The sequence below is a fragment of the Tinamus guttatus genome, unplaced genomic scaffold (assembly GCF_059628265.1).
Source record: "Tinamus guttatus ecotype Peru unplaced genomic scaffold, ASM5962826v1 Tinamus_guttatus_pri_ptg000046l, whole genome shotgun sequence".
NCBI lineage: Eukaryota > Metazoa > Chordata > Aves > Tinamiformes > Tinamidae > Tinamus > Tinamus guttatus.
The window spans coordinates 1,231,656-1,250,323 of NW_028288580.1; the positions used below are offsets into that span (position 1 = coordinate 1,231,656).

The 18,668-nt window shown below is 41.8% G+C and overlaps 1 protein-coding gene across 2 annotated transcripts in view; it reads right to left on the reverse strand.

Moving 5' to 3' along the window:
* Nucleotides 1-16,883, reverse strand: part of ATG5 (autophagy related 5) — a 116,227-nt gene extending 99,344 nt beyond the window's left edge. For both annotated transcript variants that reach the window (XR_015914223.1, XM_088538332.1), the window contains exons 1-4: nucleotides 16,814-16,883; nucleotides 16,265-16,425; nucleotides 12,865-12,992; nucleotides 4,972-5,050 (exon numbers count right to left, since the gene is read on the reverse strand). Coding sequence is in view for 1 of the 2 variants with exons in the window: in XM_088538332.1 (XP_088394458.1) it covers nucleotides 4,972-5,050; nucleotides 12,865-12,992; nucleotides 16,265-16,372 (315 nt within the window). In the remaining variant the exon portion in view is untranslated. The remainder of the gene's footprint in view (nucleotides 1-4,971; nucleotides 5,051-12,864; nucleotides 12,993-16,264; nucleotides 16,426-16,813) is intronic.
* Between the last annotated feature and the right edge of the window lie 1,785 nt (nucleotides 16,884-18,668).

Below are 18,668 nucleotides of genomic sequence, written 5' to 3' on the forward strand. Positions count from 1 at the left end.
GCCCATACATCCAAAATTGAGGAAAGATATAAGTTCAGCAAGTTTTCAAGCACATCTTCAGTTCACTGGCTGGGGGAAAGGGAGAGAAGTAGTAAGTGCTGAACTCCTACCGACCTTCAGTGGAAATTTAGTGCCCATTTCTCTATATGCCTTTGAAAAATATTTCCATCAAATACCTTCCACATATACTATGAAATATACCAAATATGCCACCGACAACCATCTTTCCTCAAAAATACTTGAAATCCTTATCAACTCTTTTTGCAATACATGTCCTAGGGTCAGGTGGTATGACCTGATTCCACATCTGTTTTATTTCATTAGAGTTGGTGTACTGCACTTAAAACATTACAGATGCTCAGTTCACAACTTGTGAGGGGAGAAACAAAGCAACCTATCTTTGTCAAATCATTGATTAAGATACTATAGTACTAAGCCCTATTTGCGTACAAAAGATTGTTTTAGAAATTACGTAAAAGCTCAGCATTGTATATGCTTGCAGGTAGGCTTACTCTCTTCGTACTTTTTATCAACCCTTAGTATCATTTGGCATTTTACAATACAAGCATGATTTCACAAAATCACATTTAGTTTTTAAAGTCTTAAAAAAGAGCAAAAAGGGACACTTTTTATCCTCTCTTTACTATATTGTTTTCACAGCTGCTTATGACTATGTTGAACACTACAAAACTCCTAAAACTAACCTTTTGTAAGTCATCTTTTTGGCAAGTTTTTTTGTAGGTACTGTCAAAACCATCTTAGAAATATAATGAGAGGTTTTTTTTTTTTTTTCAAAAACTTTTGCAGCAGTTAACAGATAATATCCTAAATCTGAACTACGCTAAGATCATCATAAGTCTGAAGAAACCAGTATCTTCCCTCCTCACAAGTCAGGAGAAATCATGAAGGTTGCTTCAAAGAAAGGGTCTCAAAATACCCAAGAAACACTAACAGCTGTCAACACAAAAAGGAGCTTGGGGGGGGTCTTACCTAAAGAAAATTCTGAAAGACAAAAACAAAAGTTCCCTTTTCGTTAGTTTAGCAAAGAGGAATAGAAATTAAATAATGGAACTCCATGAAGGGATTCCTCCTTATGACACGAGCATCTTTCAAAAATAGCAGTATAAAAGGAAATGAGTGTCTTATTTCTGGAAGTTTTTGTATCTGACTTAAAGCGAGCGCTATCGCTACGTGAGACTAAAGGATGCACAGCTAACTGGAAATGTGAAGACAGATATCAAGCCTGCTTCTCATATGAGGATAGCCAAGTAGGAAGACTTTAAAGAGGAATGAACAGAAAGAAAAGTTCTGCTACCAGAGCAGAGCTTGCTCATCTTCTGTCTCTCCTACAAGGCTGGGTGTCCAGCATAACTGCTTCTAAGATGCACAGGACACACTACTGAGGCTGCTGCTTGCCAACTGACATTCATATAAGCCTATAAAATACTTTCAGAAGCTTAACTTTTTGCTCAAATAAAAAGAAAAGATTGGTAACCAAGTTAGAAGAACAGACAGAAATAACATAGTGCAAGATTCAAAAAGTTTTACGTTCAAGAAGTTGAAGTGAGACATTGGCATCCCTCAGGAAAGAGGAAACTGTGGAGTCTACCTAATGCCAACAACAGAGCACCCTAGAAACTTTTACAGTCCAAAGCTGAAGTTTAAGTGACGTCTGAGAAAAGAGAATTTCTATAACTGTTAGTCACAGTTATATTTACATATTGAACTTCACGGTCCTTCTTTGGACACTGCACTTCAAAAGAGGGAAAAAAAAAAAAAAAGTTAAGCATCTGCATGCTGATTTTCATCCTATGAGAGCTTTCAAGTAACAGGAAACTTCACTCTTTGGGGATGTGTTTGAAGAACCTGCACATCATGGTCTGTAGAATAAAGTGCAGATACTTAAACTTTCTCAGAGTTATCTAAGATGGAGGAAAGAATCCAGTTACATTAGTTCCAAGGCGTGGAATGTTCATTTTCCCATCTTTCAAGGGAAGACACAATGGAAACGCAAAAAATATTCCTATGCTCTCAGTCCTCTTTCTTTAGAAGAAAAACAATGACATATTTCTATCTGATACCATGACTAGAAGCTGAAAAACATGAGCACAAATGTGATACCTTAGAAGGTAACACTGCTGTGTCTGCAGGAGGCATAAAACAAGGTAACCTACAAGAAATGACCAGTGAAAAAACCCACAACATTCTGCACTGATATAAATGATGTCCTAGAAGGATATCTCTAAAGGGCAATTCACGACTCAATTTTTGGGCAGTAGGCTCACACTCTCCCTCCCAAACACCTACCTAGCTGCAACAGTTCCCAAACATTTAACTGTACACAGCTAAACTAGAGCAAGAAATTTAGATTCCACAGCTGAAGAAAAAAGCAGAACCTAGAATAGAAGCTTCCATTCATATGATATGTAAAAAACCAGCTAAACATAAGCCCTCTAGCAGAACTTAACTCAGGTTTTAACAATTAAACTCTTAGTTCTCAAATTAATATTTTGTATTAATTTTTAAATATGCCATCCTTTTAGAGTTTCAAGATAAAATTCAAAATTGTTTTCCTGGTGACAGGGTTCAGAAACAGAAGAAGAATAAAGCTACAGTTCTGGCAAAGATAGAAGAAGGGAAGCCAAAAAATTACAAATATTTCACAACCAGAGACATGACGTCTTAAACAGTTTGTGGAAGATCATATTCTTAATTGTTCAATACTCTAAGAATCAGACCACAAAGTCCAATATTGTGTGCTTGAATGTGCCAGATAGCAGTATAAATGTCATTTTTACAATACGCCTTCTCTCCACCCAGCAATTTAGCACTTAGGGAGCTCCTCAAGCACAGGAAGCATCCACATATTTGTATTTAGTTACCACCAGTGATCTTTTCTTTGGGGGCTCCTCCTCTGCTAGATCAAATTGCTTGTGGCAGTGCAGGCCAGGTAAGGGCTTCAGTGGAGGAACGGCTCAAACCCTTAACATGTTATACCTGATTCACCCCCTCCCCCCCCACAGCAATCAATATGAAGAAAATTACAGCGTAATTCAATTCTCCAAATTGTGTTGAACATGAATTAAAAAAAGTTTCATATATTTAGCTTCAGACAAAGCTAAATAGACTTTAGACAAAGAAAAGTCAATAGGAAAACTAAAACAATGCTCTCTACTAATGTTCTTGAGCTCTCTTATTGACAGTGTACTTTCATCAAAAAAAGGACAAAGCTCTGATAGCAAGACTTTAAGACCATAAAAATACTGTTCAATTTAAGTAAGAATTACTTTCCTTTGAAGACTAATTAAACACAAATAAATGAAAAAAAAAACAGGCAGCAATCTTATATCTAAACTATTCAACTATAAAGAACTAAAATGCAAAGAAGTCTCTCCAAAATTGAAATATTTCAGTTGTGTTTCACTTTAAAAATTATAGGGGGGTATTTAAATATTTGAATTATCCCCTAAACAGAAGAGATTAAGCAGGATGGAATCCAATATACTGGATTAACATTTTCCAGATGCTATGTTTGTTTTCAAAAACTAAATTACAGCCATCTTTAAAATAACACTGTTTAAGCAGTAAATTATTTCTTCTGATGCATACCTAAAAGACAAATTTAAATCAGCCAACGTTTTGGTAATAAGTAGTAATACAAGAAGGTTAAAGTCAGCCTACATTACTGTATTGAACTGAAAAGGACCATAGTGCTATATTTTTTTTTTCAAAATGGCTCTTCCTTGGGATGAAAAAACATCTACACATTGCCACTGCCAATCTTCTAGAGCTCAGAATGTGCAACAGTTAAATCAGTTTAAAACTAGACACCCTAAACTGTTTTCAGAACAATTTGTAAGTATCTTTATCCCATCTCTCTTTTACATGTATCAGGCACAAGCATAGCAATTATAAAGATTTAAGGACATCTCTGTATTCACTCGTTAAATTTAAGAAGTTCCAACATGTAGAGGTGGATACTGTAAAAAATAAATATATATATATTTTTTTACTTGAGTGCCCATTAAGAGTCAGACTACTCCTATTAGCAAGATCTTTTCATAAAGACCTTCAAGAGGGACTTGTCTGAAAGAGAACTGCCTCCCAGGATGCTTTTCATTTCATCTCAGATCTCACACACGGAACACCACCTACTGATCTACTCTTTTCCTTTGGATCAGTCTTCCAAATGCATTGTTTCCTTTGAACCACTACAGTACAATGGAGAAATTAAAGTTTCATAGTTCCAAATCATAAAAAAAAAAAAAAAAAAAAAATGGATTCTGCTTTTTTTTTTTATTTCCAAACATACCTAGGGCTACCTTCTTGACTCACTGCAGAGTATAAAGGAATCCTGCATCAGAGCTAACCCTACACAAACAGTGTGAGCAAAGATCACTAGCACTATCAAGTTATACCTAGTAGTTTTACAATGTATAATCAAAGCACTGTCTCCCTTGTGACTAAACTGTCACAAGACCAAGCTCATTCACTCATTTCTCTAAAGGGAAGCCACATGAAATGCACCTTCAAAGTTCAACGGCATTCCCTGACTTCAAGGATTTCCGTGATACTCCATTTCCACACTAAGATGCACAAAGGGATGAGCACTTCTGAATCTTCAGTTGACTATATGAAAAATATCACAGAGAATTTCGTGCCTTTACTGACTCAGCTACACTGACAGAGTTTTGTAACTTACCTGAAAAACACTTTTGGATTTTTGGATTCTAGAGTTATTTGAAGTCATTTGAAAGCACATACAATCTCACACTAAACTGCTATAGAAAGCTGCTATAGATTTAAGGAGTATTAAGATGATTCCTGAGGAAAGAACACACTTGTCCTCAGAAAGTCATACCACCTGCCAAATCACGAGGTAAGAATAATTATGAAACTTTTTTCTAGTTTCCAAACTTCATATAATCTTATGTTCACTTATTCTTAACCAAAAGGATACTTTGACTTTACCTTGAAATGCACTGTGATGCACCAAGGAAGGGCTGTATTTGATGCATGGAGATCAAACAGCAAACCAATTGGGTAGTGCCTATAATACGGACAAAAAAAAAAAAAAAAAAAAAAAAAAAAAGAGCTGCATGTTTAAATCTATATATAACAGTTAGCATAGCTGCAGTAAAAACAGCTTTTTCATCACACAATATTTGCCATTGCATATTCAGAAAATTATACAGGCACGTATAACTTACAGTTACTGACAGAATCAAGCCCAAGTCCAGAATCAAGCCTTCTATATCTAGATCAGTGCTCTCCAAGTTAAACACCAGAAAACACTGGTAGCTTTGCAAGAGTTGCCTACGGCTGTGGAATGCTTCAGAACAGGACTTTGAGTTAAAAAGCTTGATACTGGCAGGATAGTTGGTTTGACAGAAATTTATTAGTTCAAAATTTTAAAAGCCACGGGTTTGTCTCATTTTGAGCCTTAGCATCTCTTCCCTACCCCACCTGCCTGATAGCAGGGCTGGGGAATAAATAGCAGAACCACAAAGTGAATTATCTATAGGAGGGCTGAAAGAGGACAAACTAAGCTGAACTCCTTATATTTACCAAGAAATTAGGCAGAATGGAAGGGGATAAAAAGGTTTTTTTTTTAAAAAAAAAATCAGTATTCTGTATTGAGAGGGAACCGTTTATTGGAATGTATAACACTTAATATTCATTTCTATCTTGAAGCTTTGTCTCAGCTGCGGTAGAAAATATGTATTTCAACAATATAAGCAGTATCCATCACATATGCAAACTTCTACAGACACTTAATGTATTTTTTTCACAAGCAGGCAATGACAGCATTTTTCCTAAAAATAAAGTTTGTTTCTTTTTAAGCAGCAAATAAAACTGAGTTCTCTTATCTTTTAAAAAAATTAACAAGTAAAAGAGCATCATTAGTTCATCAACCTACAAAGAGATAAGCACACACCACTTAACTGGAAACTGGTCACAGTACAGAGAGCCAAGTACATAAGCTTCAAAAGTCCAGAAGAGCAGTAACTGAGAGGACAAAATATTGCTCTAAAAACACCCATGTCATCAAGCCAATTCCCTGACCAGTTAACTTTCATGTAAACTAGTGCTTTGGCACCCTCTCCTGGTGAGCTAACCCAAAAGCTAAGACAAAGTCACTTCAAAAAAATAGCAGCGCAATGCTTGAACTTGCCTACCGCAATCCTAACTTTTGAAAAGCATCGACAGGGAAGAATGGCATGAAACGATCTAGAACTGTGTTTTCCCCATAAAGCAAATGAAAAAATACATAGAAAGTTTATCAGTATTCACTGCTAATGCTGAAATTTTTACCATTAAGATTTTTTCATTACTAACCGCCAATTACGTCTTGAGTTCTTCAACAGGGGCTCAACAAGAGTTCCATCAAATAGTACTTTTTTCAGGTGGGCTACGTAACAGTAGGTAGAAAGTTAAATTGCTATATCATGAACATGGAACACAACAAATGACTTGAAGTTATATTTAATTTATGGGGGAGAGGGGGGAGAGGGGGGAGAGGGGGGAGAGGGGGGGAGAGGGGGGGGAGAGGGGGGGAGAGGGGGGGAGAGGGGGGGAGAGGGGGGAGAGGGGGGGAGAGGGGGGGAGAGGGGGGGAGAGGGGGGGAGAGGGGGGGAGAGGGGGGGAGAGGGGGGGAGAGGGGGGGGAGAGGGGGGGAGAGGGGGGGAGAGGGGGGGAGAGGGGGAGAGGGGACCTCACAACACTCCCCCCATCCCACACACAGTTCTCAAGCTACCTCTCCTATATTTCCTACCCGATTTTGACTGCAAAACAAGTTAATGTATTGAGGCATTATCCAGTAAGATTTTTGTGCTTTGTGTTGATACATATTTTTGAAGAGGCCAGTCCAAATATCACTTTCGGAATTTCCACAGCAAAATACGACATCAGTGATGACAGCAGACCAAAAGAGAAATACTTTCCTACTCACAAGAGTGACTCCGTCAAAAGTAAAGTTTACAATAGAAGTAAAGCAATCCTTACAAGAGGCTTCTTGTTTCCAATTTCAGTTTACATACTGGCAATGAATCTAGAGCCAACAGAAGACAAAAGTAATGCTAGCTTGTTGTATTTCACTCAATTTTGAGAGCACTGCATATATTTTTAGGCATCTGGAAACAACAGGATTCCACAGAGTGCTAGCAGAGGTTCTCTGTACTTTTTTCATATACAACCTTGCTTCTGAACCAGGATAGAGAAGTCAGAGGAGCACAAAGAAGGAAGCTGAGAAGAAACAAATTTGCCAATCTATAGAAGATGGAAGGAAGAAAGCAGCAATATTCCCTTCTTAATATTCTTCTTAATTCCAGCAATAAGTCCCTTCTTAAGAGCTTGGACACCTTGTGCTACAAGCCAGTAGTGCTTCCAGTGCTTCGGCAACACTGTTTTTGAACTCCTACTTGAGAAAATACTCACTGAGATTAAACAAATATATAAGCATCTTGTACAACCTACTGCAACTAGAAGAACTAAAAAAAAAACACAACTCCAAAACCAAGAACAAGCCTTTGAACATTTTCCAGCACTAAATAAAACAGAAAACTGCTGGGCAACAGTTTTGGGAGGGCACAGCTATGGGAAACATTTGGTCTAAAAAGATATCATTCTGAAAGAACAGGGTTTGATTGTCAAAAACACAAACTGAAGCTAACTGGAATTGGAGCCAAGGACAGACAGAATGCCTAAAACTTTATATTTAAGGAGGGAAAGGGGGAGAGAGAGGAAAAAAAAAAAAAAAGCATCTAAGAGACCTAAGAGATCACAAGTTTACAAGATGCTTGGGTAATGATTGATTCTGGAAAGGCTTCAATCTATAAAAGCATAACAGCACCTTGATTTCCAGCCACTGGTGATTTATACTGCTTTTATTATTACTACACAGAATGAGTCTTAAAAGTGCAAGAGAGCTCTGAGAAAACTCAACTTTAAGCATTTAAGTATTTAAAATACTTTTCAAAGTTACATGTGTGTAAGTAAGGAAAATTAATTCTTACTAGTTTTCTAACAATTTCCATTTGAAGCAGAATAGTACTACAAAAAGCTACTGTTTAATTGTTTTTACCGCAATCATTTCCTAGAATAACTTAGCAGGATATGTAGCACATGAACTGAAAAATCCAGGATCAAAAAAAACTCCTGTGCTCCAGAACTTTTTGGGGTACTTGGTATATCAAGTGTCCAAAATATGGGCACTTAAATATTTCTATGAAATGTCTAATTGAAGGAAATCTCAGATGCATTGGAAAAAATGTTCACCTTTCCTTTTAGAATTCAGTAAGAAATAAATCCTGGCTATTTCTCATGATTCTTCTATAAAATCCTAGCAGTTTCAAACAGCTTTTGTCAACTATTCCTGATCAAAGGGTGCTTTAATCTTTTGTCATCAGCTACTCCTGATCAGGGAGCTCTCATTCAGTTGGTGTGAGGGAAAGACCTACAGAACCACCAGGGCTAGACCCAGCCAACGCAAAGGGGCCAGGAGCTTTGGCACAGCTCTGGTGCAAGTGCTCATCAATGGTGGTAACAAGACACAGGCTAACATCCCCAACACCATCTGGAGAAACTACCACTAGCACATCACAGGGCTCCACAAGGAGCAGGCTCCAAAGGGAGGATGCCGCTCTCCAGGTCTCGGGCTACCTGGAATACCTGGTACCTTCTCCCCAGGGCTGGGACAAATAGAAGTGACACCCGTGCTTAAAGGAGGTGCACACTGCTATGCCACTAAGTTGAGGAGCTGCAGGAAGGGGCTGGCAGACTGTGCAGTGCCAGGAAAATTAAAGAGATTGATGGCACCATCTCTAAGACCGATCTTGAGGAGATCAGATTCTGAACACCCATCTGCACAGGAATAGGGGCAACTGGTATCTGTGGCCACTGGAGAGGAAAAGCAGATGAAATGAGAAAGGCTGGAGGCTCCTTCTCCACATGCAGATCTTCAGCTGAAAATAGGCCAGTGTGGCAGAAAAAGAGAGAGCAGCTCTGATAAGCCTCAGCAGCAATGAGAGCCTGACCCACATATCCACACCAAGAGGAAGCAGGCAGGAATAATGGTGGGAGACTCCTTCCTACAGGTGTTAAGTGCCCCCTCCCCCACCTCATTGCCAACCTCACTATCTAGAGAAGTTTGCTGCTTGCCAGGGTGTTGTAGAGAGACTGCCAACACTCACCTGGCACCCTACTGCTCAACCACATGGGCACAAACGATACAGCTGGAGGGAGAAAACCCCCATGGCTCTGGAGCAAAAGGCAAGGACACGGAGGATGAGATGGCTCATCTCAATTCTGCAGCTCAAAAATTATTTACACAGTTGGTGTGACAACAGGATAGCCACAGCAGCCTCCTTGAGGATCGAGACTGATTCTCAGGCACGATAGGCTCCACCTGACAAAGAGGGGCAAAAGCATCTTCATGCTGGCCAACCTAATGAGCTTCAAACTACAAAGAACAGCAGGGGAGTGAATAACTACCCACAGTCAAGTGGGAATGCAGTGGACATGAGCAGAGTGTAAGAATAAGGGCTACAAGTGAGACCTAAGATAACGAAACAGGGCACGGACATAAATTCATAAATGCATACAGCCTGGGAAATAGGAGGAACCAGAGCTCTGCATGCAGCTACCTAACTTGGACACTGGATGTAACTAAGATGCGGTGAGGCTGCTTGCACAACTGCAGCACTGTGACAGATACATACAAGCTGCTCAGGAAACACAGGCTGGGAAGATAAGGGGAGAGGTTTTCCCTCTACATGAACGAGCAATACCTGAAGCTCTTCTGTGGGACAGAAAACAGGCCAGTGAAGAGCCTGAGGGTCAGGATCGGTGGAGTGACAAGAAAGAGCAACGCCATGGCAGGAGTTTGTTACCAACTACCTCATCAGTAAAGTGGTGGATGAAGCCTTCTTTAAACAGCTCAAAAAAATACCTGCATCACAGACTCTGGGGCCTTTAACCTCTGACATCTGTTGAAACAACAACATGGAGAGACACAAGTACTCAAGATTGTTTGATGCCTGTACTGAACAGGTCAATCTGTTGACAAATGGTTGAATCTGCTACACAATAACAAGAAGAAACTAGCTGGGGATGTGATAGTGACAGTGTTGGCTGTAGTGACTGTGAAATAGCAGAGTTCATGATCTTAAAGACAGTGATAAAGACGACAAACAGAGTGCAAACCCTGGAATTCACTTGCTACTTCCTCCTGGTGCCCCTGTATGGTTCAGGCTCACCTGGCTCCGATGCTTTGCTGGAAAGAGCTTTTAGACCCAGGTAACTGATCCAATTATGTAGCTGAAGACCCATGAGCCTTCCTCCTGCTGAAAGGAGTCACAAGCTTCCAGCCCCCACCATCTTGTGAGCACCCATTTCCCCCAACCAATAAACACAGACTCTGCCTCTCCCTCTTTTAGCACAGTTCAGGCTTCTGTAGCTGAAGATTGTCAGAAAATTCAATTAATCTTTTCACTGCCTGTGATGCTGCAGTCTATTGATCTCCTGCTGTGGTTTTTTGACTTGGCAACACAGGTACTCAATGAACACACACTTTCTGCAAGAAAGGGGATCACTTTTCCTTGCCACAGCCTCATTGAGGGGGCCTCCTCCCCACACATTCATTCCAACACAAGACCTGGAGACCTGCATCTTCCGAGGCTTCTGATGTGCCAAGCGGAGCTTCTCCAGAGGGTCCTGGGGATTGTGCCCTGGGCCACATCACCCCCACTGCAGAGCAAGCATGCTCCCCCTCCTGGGTGCCCTTCTGTGCAAACTTTTGTGCAAACTGCTGCATCCATCCCTAACACCCACTGAAAGGTTGCTTGAACCTCTTAATGAAGAGTTCGCTGGGAAAAAGCTCAAAGCTCCTTTTTACCCGGAATAGGCAACAGCTCCTTAGAAGCTATGAGAGCTTGCTCCAAGTCAAAGCTTCCTGTAGCTAACCTACCCTGGCAGCAGCAGGCCTATGACATTCCTCAAAGTTCCCAGGAGCCCTCTGACAATCCCAGCTGAAGATCCCAGAAGATCTAGAAGCACAGCACAGAAACTCCTATCCAAATGCTGCATCTGTTGGCAGTTTCCTCTGGCTGCACTCTCTATTCCGCTCTGTTCAGCACTGGTGAGACTACATTTGGACTGCCCACTTCTGGGCTCTCCAGTAAGAGAGACACAGACACACTGCAGCAAGTAGTCAATAAAATGATTAAGTGACCGGAGCATCTGTCATATGAAGAGAGGCAGACACAACTGGCAGAAAGCTCAGAAAGAGTCTTATCAATGCATACAAATACCTTACAGGACGGCATAAAGATGACAGAGCCAGACTTCATTTCAGTGCAGTGAAAGGGCAAGAGGCAATGGGCGCAAATTGCTAAAACAACTGTAACACTGCTATGCCATCAGCTGGAAACGTTACAGGTACACAAAAAGCGACATGAAGAATGCTGCACTACAAGCCAAATAGTCCCCAATTGGTCAAAAGCCCCAGAACCACTTAGGAAACTAGGTACTTTACTGCTGATGTCCAAGCTTCATGAATAAAAAAATACAGATATTGCCAGCACCCAAGAATCAATCAACTACTGCCCAAAGAGGTGAAAGACGCTGACCAACTTCGAAGACTTTTCAGATCCCGAAACAGCTTAATACTAAACCATATGAACAAGCGGAACAAGATCACGTGCCCAAGGTTAACAGAAGTGCAGAGAAAAAGGGGAAAGGAAAGAGTTCGCATCTCAGCATTTCCCTCTACCTTTACATTCCCTGGAAGCAGTTACGCTATAGACCATGAAGTTGAAACTGTTTCACAATTTTTCCAGAGTCTCACTGGAAAATAAGATAGCTGCCCCTGAAAAAAAAGGATATACAATATACCAACCAGATACAAAACAGTACAAATTATAAGAATTGTAGCCAGGCTAAGCAACTAGATTGTGCTTTTGATAATCTTATTTAGTTCCATTTGATTTTGAATGCAACAGTTACACTTAGGAAGAATGTTAAGGCTCTATTCTACTTTCTCTCTAAAAACTAAGTCAATCTAATTCTCCTTTCTAGTACCTAGGTCTTCCCCAGAAGAAGCTTCAGCTGTTTAGAGGACTATGATTCTCCAAAACAAAGGCCTGTAGATAAGCCTTCCTTAGAAAAGCAATCCCACTGAAACCAGTGGAGCTGTTTCCACATAATTGAATTACGTGCTTTACGCTAGTTTGGCCAGCCTGTTGGGAAATTTGGGTGGGGGGCTAATATTCATGATGAAAATAAGCAACAATTTCAAGAATTACACTGGATAGATCACGCAAAAAAAAAAAAAAAAAAAAAGACAGGATTAGGAGAGACCTCATAGATCATATCTTCAGAGTGCAAAGACTAAGCACCTTATACTACTTGTGGGGAAAAATCCTATTTGTATTCAGATTTCAGAAATAACAATACTTCCCTTCATGTGACATCAAGCATCTTTTAAGAATGTCAAATAGTAAGCCAAAAAGTTTACTTTGGCAATTCCACTGCCAGGAATAGAAGAACTAAAATGCAGGCATTCTTTGTGCTATGACAGTGATCAGAATAAAACAAGTGATGCAAACCTTCTGCCTTATCCATATGTCATGTGCTGCAAAACTTCTGCCTTATCCATATGTCATGTACAAGAATAATCAAATGCCTAAGACAAGCCTTTTCCTGCTTTTCCGAAGTAACATGATTTTCTTATCTTCTTCATTTCTAGCCATCCTTGAAACTCCGAAGAGCGATTAGCTTAAGAAGAGTACCCACAGCGTGCTCAACTTGTTTGTTTTTTACATGTTACATTATTCTGAGTAGAGATACAAACTTCAATTAACTCACCATTTCAGCGGTGTACCTTCATATTCAAACCATATTTCACTAACTTCCTCTTGCCTCATAACCTTCTGGAAATGTTTCTTCACTTTATCTGTTACTAGTGTCAAGTAGCTTATTCTAGGCAAAAGCAGCTGAAAAAAATATACAAAAAATGTAAATAAAATTTAATATGCTAAATATGTAACAAGTATGCATTTTCACAATCAAAAGCTAGCAAAAGAGAATGCTGACTGTGAAACAAGACATTTTTAGAATGTCAATTATTAGTTTATTTATGGCCAATGAAACACAGAGTATTATCCAATACACTAAATAATAAATGGTCAGAACATACATTCTTGATGTAAGAAAAAAAATCAGGAAAAAAAAATTATTTGTTGAAACAAAACATCTTCTTAAAGCTTTCACATATATTATTTTTACTCAAACATTATACCATGCACTTTATAAAACAGAACACCATTACAGTAAGAGACATTAAGACTTTGCCCATCACCTAGCTAGTTAGCCAAATAACTTTTTTCTTTTTTCCCCAGAAAACAAAGTGTCATCCTACCATGGTTAAAAACAAACAAAACAACATGCAGTTAAGTAAATGTAGTAATGATCTCTGCTTGCATGATGACACTATGAAAGAAAGATTTCAGAAATAATTCTTTCAGAAAGAAACAAAAAGAACTGCCTAAGGAAAACTCTGAGCCATAAATATGTGAGAATGAAGCTCAAAACACTGAGACTGCTAGTTTTACTGATTTTTTTTTAAATCATACCAAAACATAGGCAACAATTAAGGAAAATCTTTAAATGATATATTTCTTTTTTCCACAGGAAATTATGATAACTTTCACATTCCCACAGAGTAGTGCTTCAAGAATATACTTTCCATCTTAAAAAAAAAAAAAAAAAGTGGGGGGGGGAATAAAAATAGCTTAAGATTTAAATCTCATACCATTAAGAATGGTTAAACAGACTGCAGGAATCAGGCAGTCTATGGCCACATTGCATGTTTATTTAAAAGATAATCGGTCTGTGAGCTTTAACGAGCAGTACTTTTCAGTATCCCAGGAAGAAAACATTAAGCCACCTGTAAAATAAGGTTTTGCACCAAAGCTAACATGTTTTTCTAGAATCCCTCCAACAATTATACCACAGCTTGATATAAAAGTAGGATAGTTTCACAAAAATCAAAGAATGGTTGAGGTTGGAAGGGACCTCTGGAGATCATCTATTCCAACCCTCCTGCTCCAGCAGGGGCATCTAGAGCACGTGGCACAGGATCGCATTCAGGTGAGTTTTGAAGATCTCCAGAGAAGGAGACTCCACAGCCTCCCTGGGCAGCCTGTTCCAGGGCTCTGTCACCCTCACAGGAAAGAAGTTCTTCCTCACATGGAGATGGAATTACCTGCATTTGAATTTGTACCCATGACCCCTTATCCTATTGCTGGCCACTAATGAGAAGTATTTCATCCACAATGTTGGAACTTATTTAAAAAAAAAAAGTGTGTGTATATCTTTTTATATACATATATATATAAAAAACAAAAATACTGTGCACCTGTATCAGATTCACAAACACTAAATAAGGGGAGTAAATAAAGAGTAACCTCTTAAGAAATGGATGCATCTTGTGCATCTACTCCTGATGTTCCTATCTAAGAACCCTTCCATTTATGTTTAGAGCAGTACTTAAACCCTCCCAACATGATGTCAGCATTGATTTTTTTATCCATCTTTTTAAGCTGCATGCGTAATTTATGCCAAATGAAACTAATACATTTAGCAGTTCTTAGGCTTTGAGAACATTACCAAATCTATCAGCAGTTGATCAGCATTCTAATCATCATTTTGCAACTTAAGCCTTCAGAACAGTAACTTCTACCCGGGTCTTCCCACCTCTTCTACTTTCCTTCAATCTTCCCATTCCATAAGAGAATGGAAAGAACCCAATTCTATTGCTTTTCTAGATTTAACGTAATTTTGCTGAAGATGCAGAAATGTATCAGTTGAGTCTGAGCTCACTCAGACAGCTCTTCCATAAACTCTTCTCTGACTGACTCCTCGAACAGCCCATGCAGGCCAATGAGGCTGCCTCTTCCTGGCCTTGGTCACTCTACACAAACCTTCCTGTAAGGTGGGCCTGAACTGCCAGGATCCAGTAATCCAGCCAGTCTTGGTTCAGGACTAATACCTCCTTTGGCCCATTGTACATCACTACAGTGTTTACAAAAACCAGGACTGTTTTCCATGGTCATTAAAAGAAGTGCAAGGACACCCAGTGCCTAAGGAACGGCTTGAAATACATTCCCTACACGCACACAGACACACAGAACCTCCCCAGCTACGTTTTTTTTTTTTTTTTTTAATCCTTCCAGAATCCCACCACTTCACGTGCAAAACTGACACTAAAATACAAAAACTCTGTATTTAATAGGAACTGGAGTCATCTTCAGTGTATCCTGGATGAAGAATCAGAGCATCCCAACCTGAAATGGCTCCCTGTTTCTCATTATTACAGATCCCCTCACACAGCAATCCTTCCAATGCTAGGCAAACGCCAAAGAGCTGGAATTCATTCCCTTGGGCAAGGGCATCATTCTGAAAATGTCTTCTGTTTTTTCTAACATAATTCAATCTCAACCAACCAGTACTTCCTACTAGTGTTATTTCTTTTTTTTTGTGGTGCCAACAGACCAGTAGTGTGCTGTTTTTAGTTTAAATAGTAACAATTTTAGGACTATGGAAAGAAAATGGCTCAGCAACGAAGACATTTCAATATAGATGTTTCTTATCACAGTCCTATTCCAAATACAAGACCCTGCAGGAAACACCACAAAGCGGCCTGCATGTGCTCACTTGGAGTGTAAGAGAACTGGCTGACTCCAGCAGCAAACAGATAATACAATGCTTTACCTGAGCTGGTGTCATTATTCTTTTGAAAGAGCCAGGTGAGCTCACTTTAAGAGGGCTCTGCTAGACCCATGCAATGCTGCATTGGGTTCCACACACCTATTCCTCCTATGCTGTGCTAGCACCTCTACCAGAGGTGGGAGATCACATAGTGATGGACTTCAGTGTTTAATGCTACACAACACCCAAACTAAAGCTAGCTCTGTAGCTAGACAATATAAATGTTCTTTTCCGGCCAACACAAAGTTCTCATGGTGATTATGCAGGGTCTCCTTCTTTAAATTAGTTACTTGTTGACTTTTTCATAAAAAAGTTAAGAACTTAATTTCCAGTAAGGTCAGAGAGACTAACCGTATAGCATCACCATGAGGGTTACTTCCAGAAGGCACCAGGAATAAGAAGGAAAAAAGTATTTCATGACAAGCAGCAATGCACATGATAAATAAACTGAAAACAAATGTAGCAAGGGGACTGGATTATCCTTCCCCGTACTTACATAATAAGGTTCGGCTTCCCTCTCAGTTATCTCATCCTGGTACAGAGTGAAGCAGGTCGGTATTCGTCCAAACCACACATCTCGAAGTACATCTTTGTCATCTGTCATTCTTCCAAAGGACAGCGAGGCACATGTAGGTCTGCGGGATTCTTCAGCTAGAACTATACCCTATGTATCCCCCCAAAAAATGAAGCAAGTGAGGTTCGCGTTTTTTGTTCGCGTAGAAGCACACCGCGGACGACGAACAAACAAGCGTTTCTTCAGCCTGCATCGTTCCCCCAGCGCTGCGGCCACAAGGCCTGTCCCCGTCCGCAACGATCTCGACTCCCTGCGCAGCTCCCGGGTGCCGGGCCGAACGGCGGGACCCGCACCCCGCAACGTCGAGGTGAGTCAGCAGCAGCAGCGCGGCCCCGCCGCCCCGGGCAGCGGCCAGGCCGAACCGAGCCGAACCGGGCCGAGCCGCAGCGGCCGCGACGCGTCCCGCCCTGTCCCGTCCCTCCCGCCGCTGCCGGCACCCCCGCTCCGGCGGCCGTTGCGAGCGGCCGTTACCTGCGCCGCGCCACCTGCCCGCGCGCCGGGACGTGCGGGAGCCTCAGGCAGGAACCGAGCGCGCCCCGCCCCGCGAGCGCCTGCGCCCTCCCCGCCGCACGGCCCAACATGCCCGACTTCCGCCCGGCGCCGACGGCGGGAACATCAATGCTTCCGCCCTACCCTCCGAGCGGCGCCGGAAAGCGGAAGCGGCCCACAGCGGGGTGGAGTGTGAGGGAGGAGCCAATCGGTGCGGAGTAGCCACAGGGGGCGGGGCGAGACACTGGGCGGCAAGACGCTGGGGGCGGAGCCTGAGGTGCAGCCCGGCTGCTGGTTGGTTGTTGCCTCAGGCGTCGCTTAGCAACAGCGCCGGCCCCGCTGAGGGGCGCAAGATGCTCCCGCGCCTCGGCGTGGAGCGGGGCCAATGGCGGCGCGCGCGGGCGGGTGGCCCTTGGTGCCGGCAGCCCCGCGCCTGCGCGTGGGGCACGGGCCGCGGGGAGGCGCCGCCGCGTTCAGCTGCCGCCAGCAGGTGTCACGGCGTGGCCGCCGCCGCCGCGGGTGGCCCTAGCGCTGATCTGCCGCGCGCAGCTCCGCGGGGACCGGACAGTGTTTTTGTCCCCAGGCTGAGCTGTTAGGGAAGTCTAAAGATTTTTTTTTTTCACAGTTTAAGTAAACTCAGTAGTGATAAACTTAATACTCTGAATATAAGCCTAAGAATAGGTGATTAGGGAAAAAAAAAAAAAAAGATTCTTAAACATCCATCAAGGAAAAGCTATATGAACGATTTCTAGCCTTGTGTGATGAGGGACAAATGCAGTCAGGCTTTTGATACCTGCTCCTTGAAGGGTTTTTGTGAATTCATGTGCCTGGATTAAGTGGGGAAAAAAAAAAAAAAAAAAAAAAAAAAAAACTTGAAATGTAAACCTGGAGTAAATTCATGTTTGGTATGGGCTAACGCAGCTCATGGGGAAAAGGGGCACCTAGCTTATGTGTCATTGTGAGGACTTTAGCCTCTTAAGTGGGCAGTTACGAGGCCGGCTGCCTCCTAGCAGAAGTGAGCAGTTACCACAGAGTGGTTGAGGTCAGAGGGGACCCTAGAGGTCACCTAGACCAACCCCCCGCTCGATGGAGATGCCCTCGCGATTCTTAGGACAGGAAGGTTGCCCTTGCCCTGGACACACGGACGGGGAGCACCGCTGAGTGGCAGCAAAAGGGTCACCACAAAGGAGAGTTTGCCCCTTTCCCCACATGCCCAGGAAAGCTGCCCTAGCTGACACGGACCCTCCAGAAACATTGCGTAGTAGGGCCAGGCTGGCAAAGGCTTCTGGATGCACAAGGCCACTTCCGTGGAGATCTGTGCAGAACTGATAGCAGAATTACGAAGGTGTCCCACAAACACTGGCCTTTACCGTGGGCTTCTCTGGATATCTGCAAGGAAGCCCCTTTTGCTGTTTCTGGTCAGTTTGTCGAGGATGCACTGACTAGTGGAGCTGGTGTGAGGTACTAGTACCACTGAAAAAAAAATGTGTTTTCTCTTGGTGAAAGACTTTTCAATCTTCGTAAACCCTTGCACATACAGTTTTCCCAGAAGGAAGTCATGGACAACCACACGTGCCTTCTTCGTCCATTCCTCCTGCCAGCCCTCAGAGTTGCTGAGTAAGGAAAGGTTTTATTAGTAGGACTGAAGGGCCTGACCAGTCGTTGCAGCAAGATCATTAAGGATGATACCAACAGGCACTGGAAAGAAAATGGCCCAGAAACATCTACTGGCTTTACAGCTCCCACTCATTTTTCCTCAGGAACAAAAAGAAATTTGCCAGCACTGCTACTAGGAATAATATTGATAGTGGATGTGTGACCCCTGCTCCCCATCCTT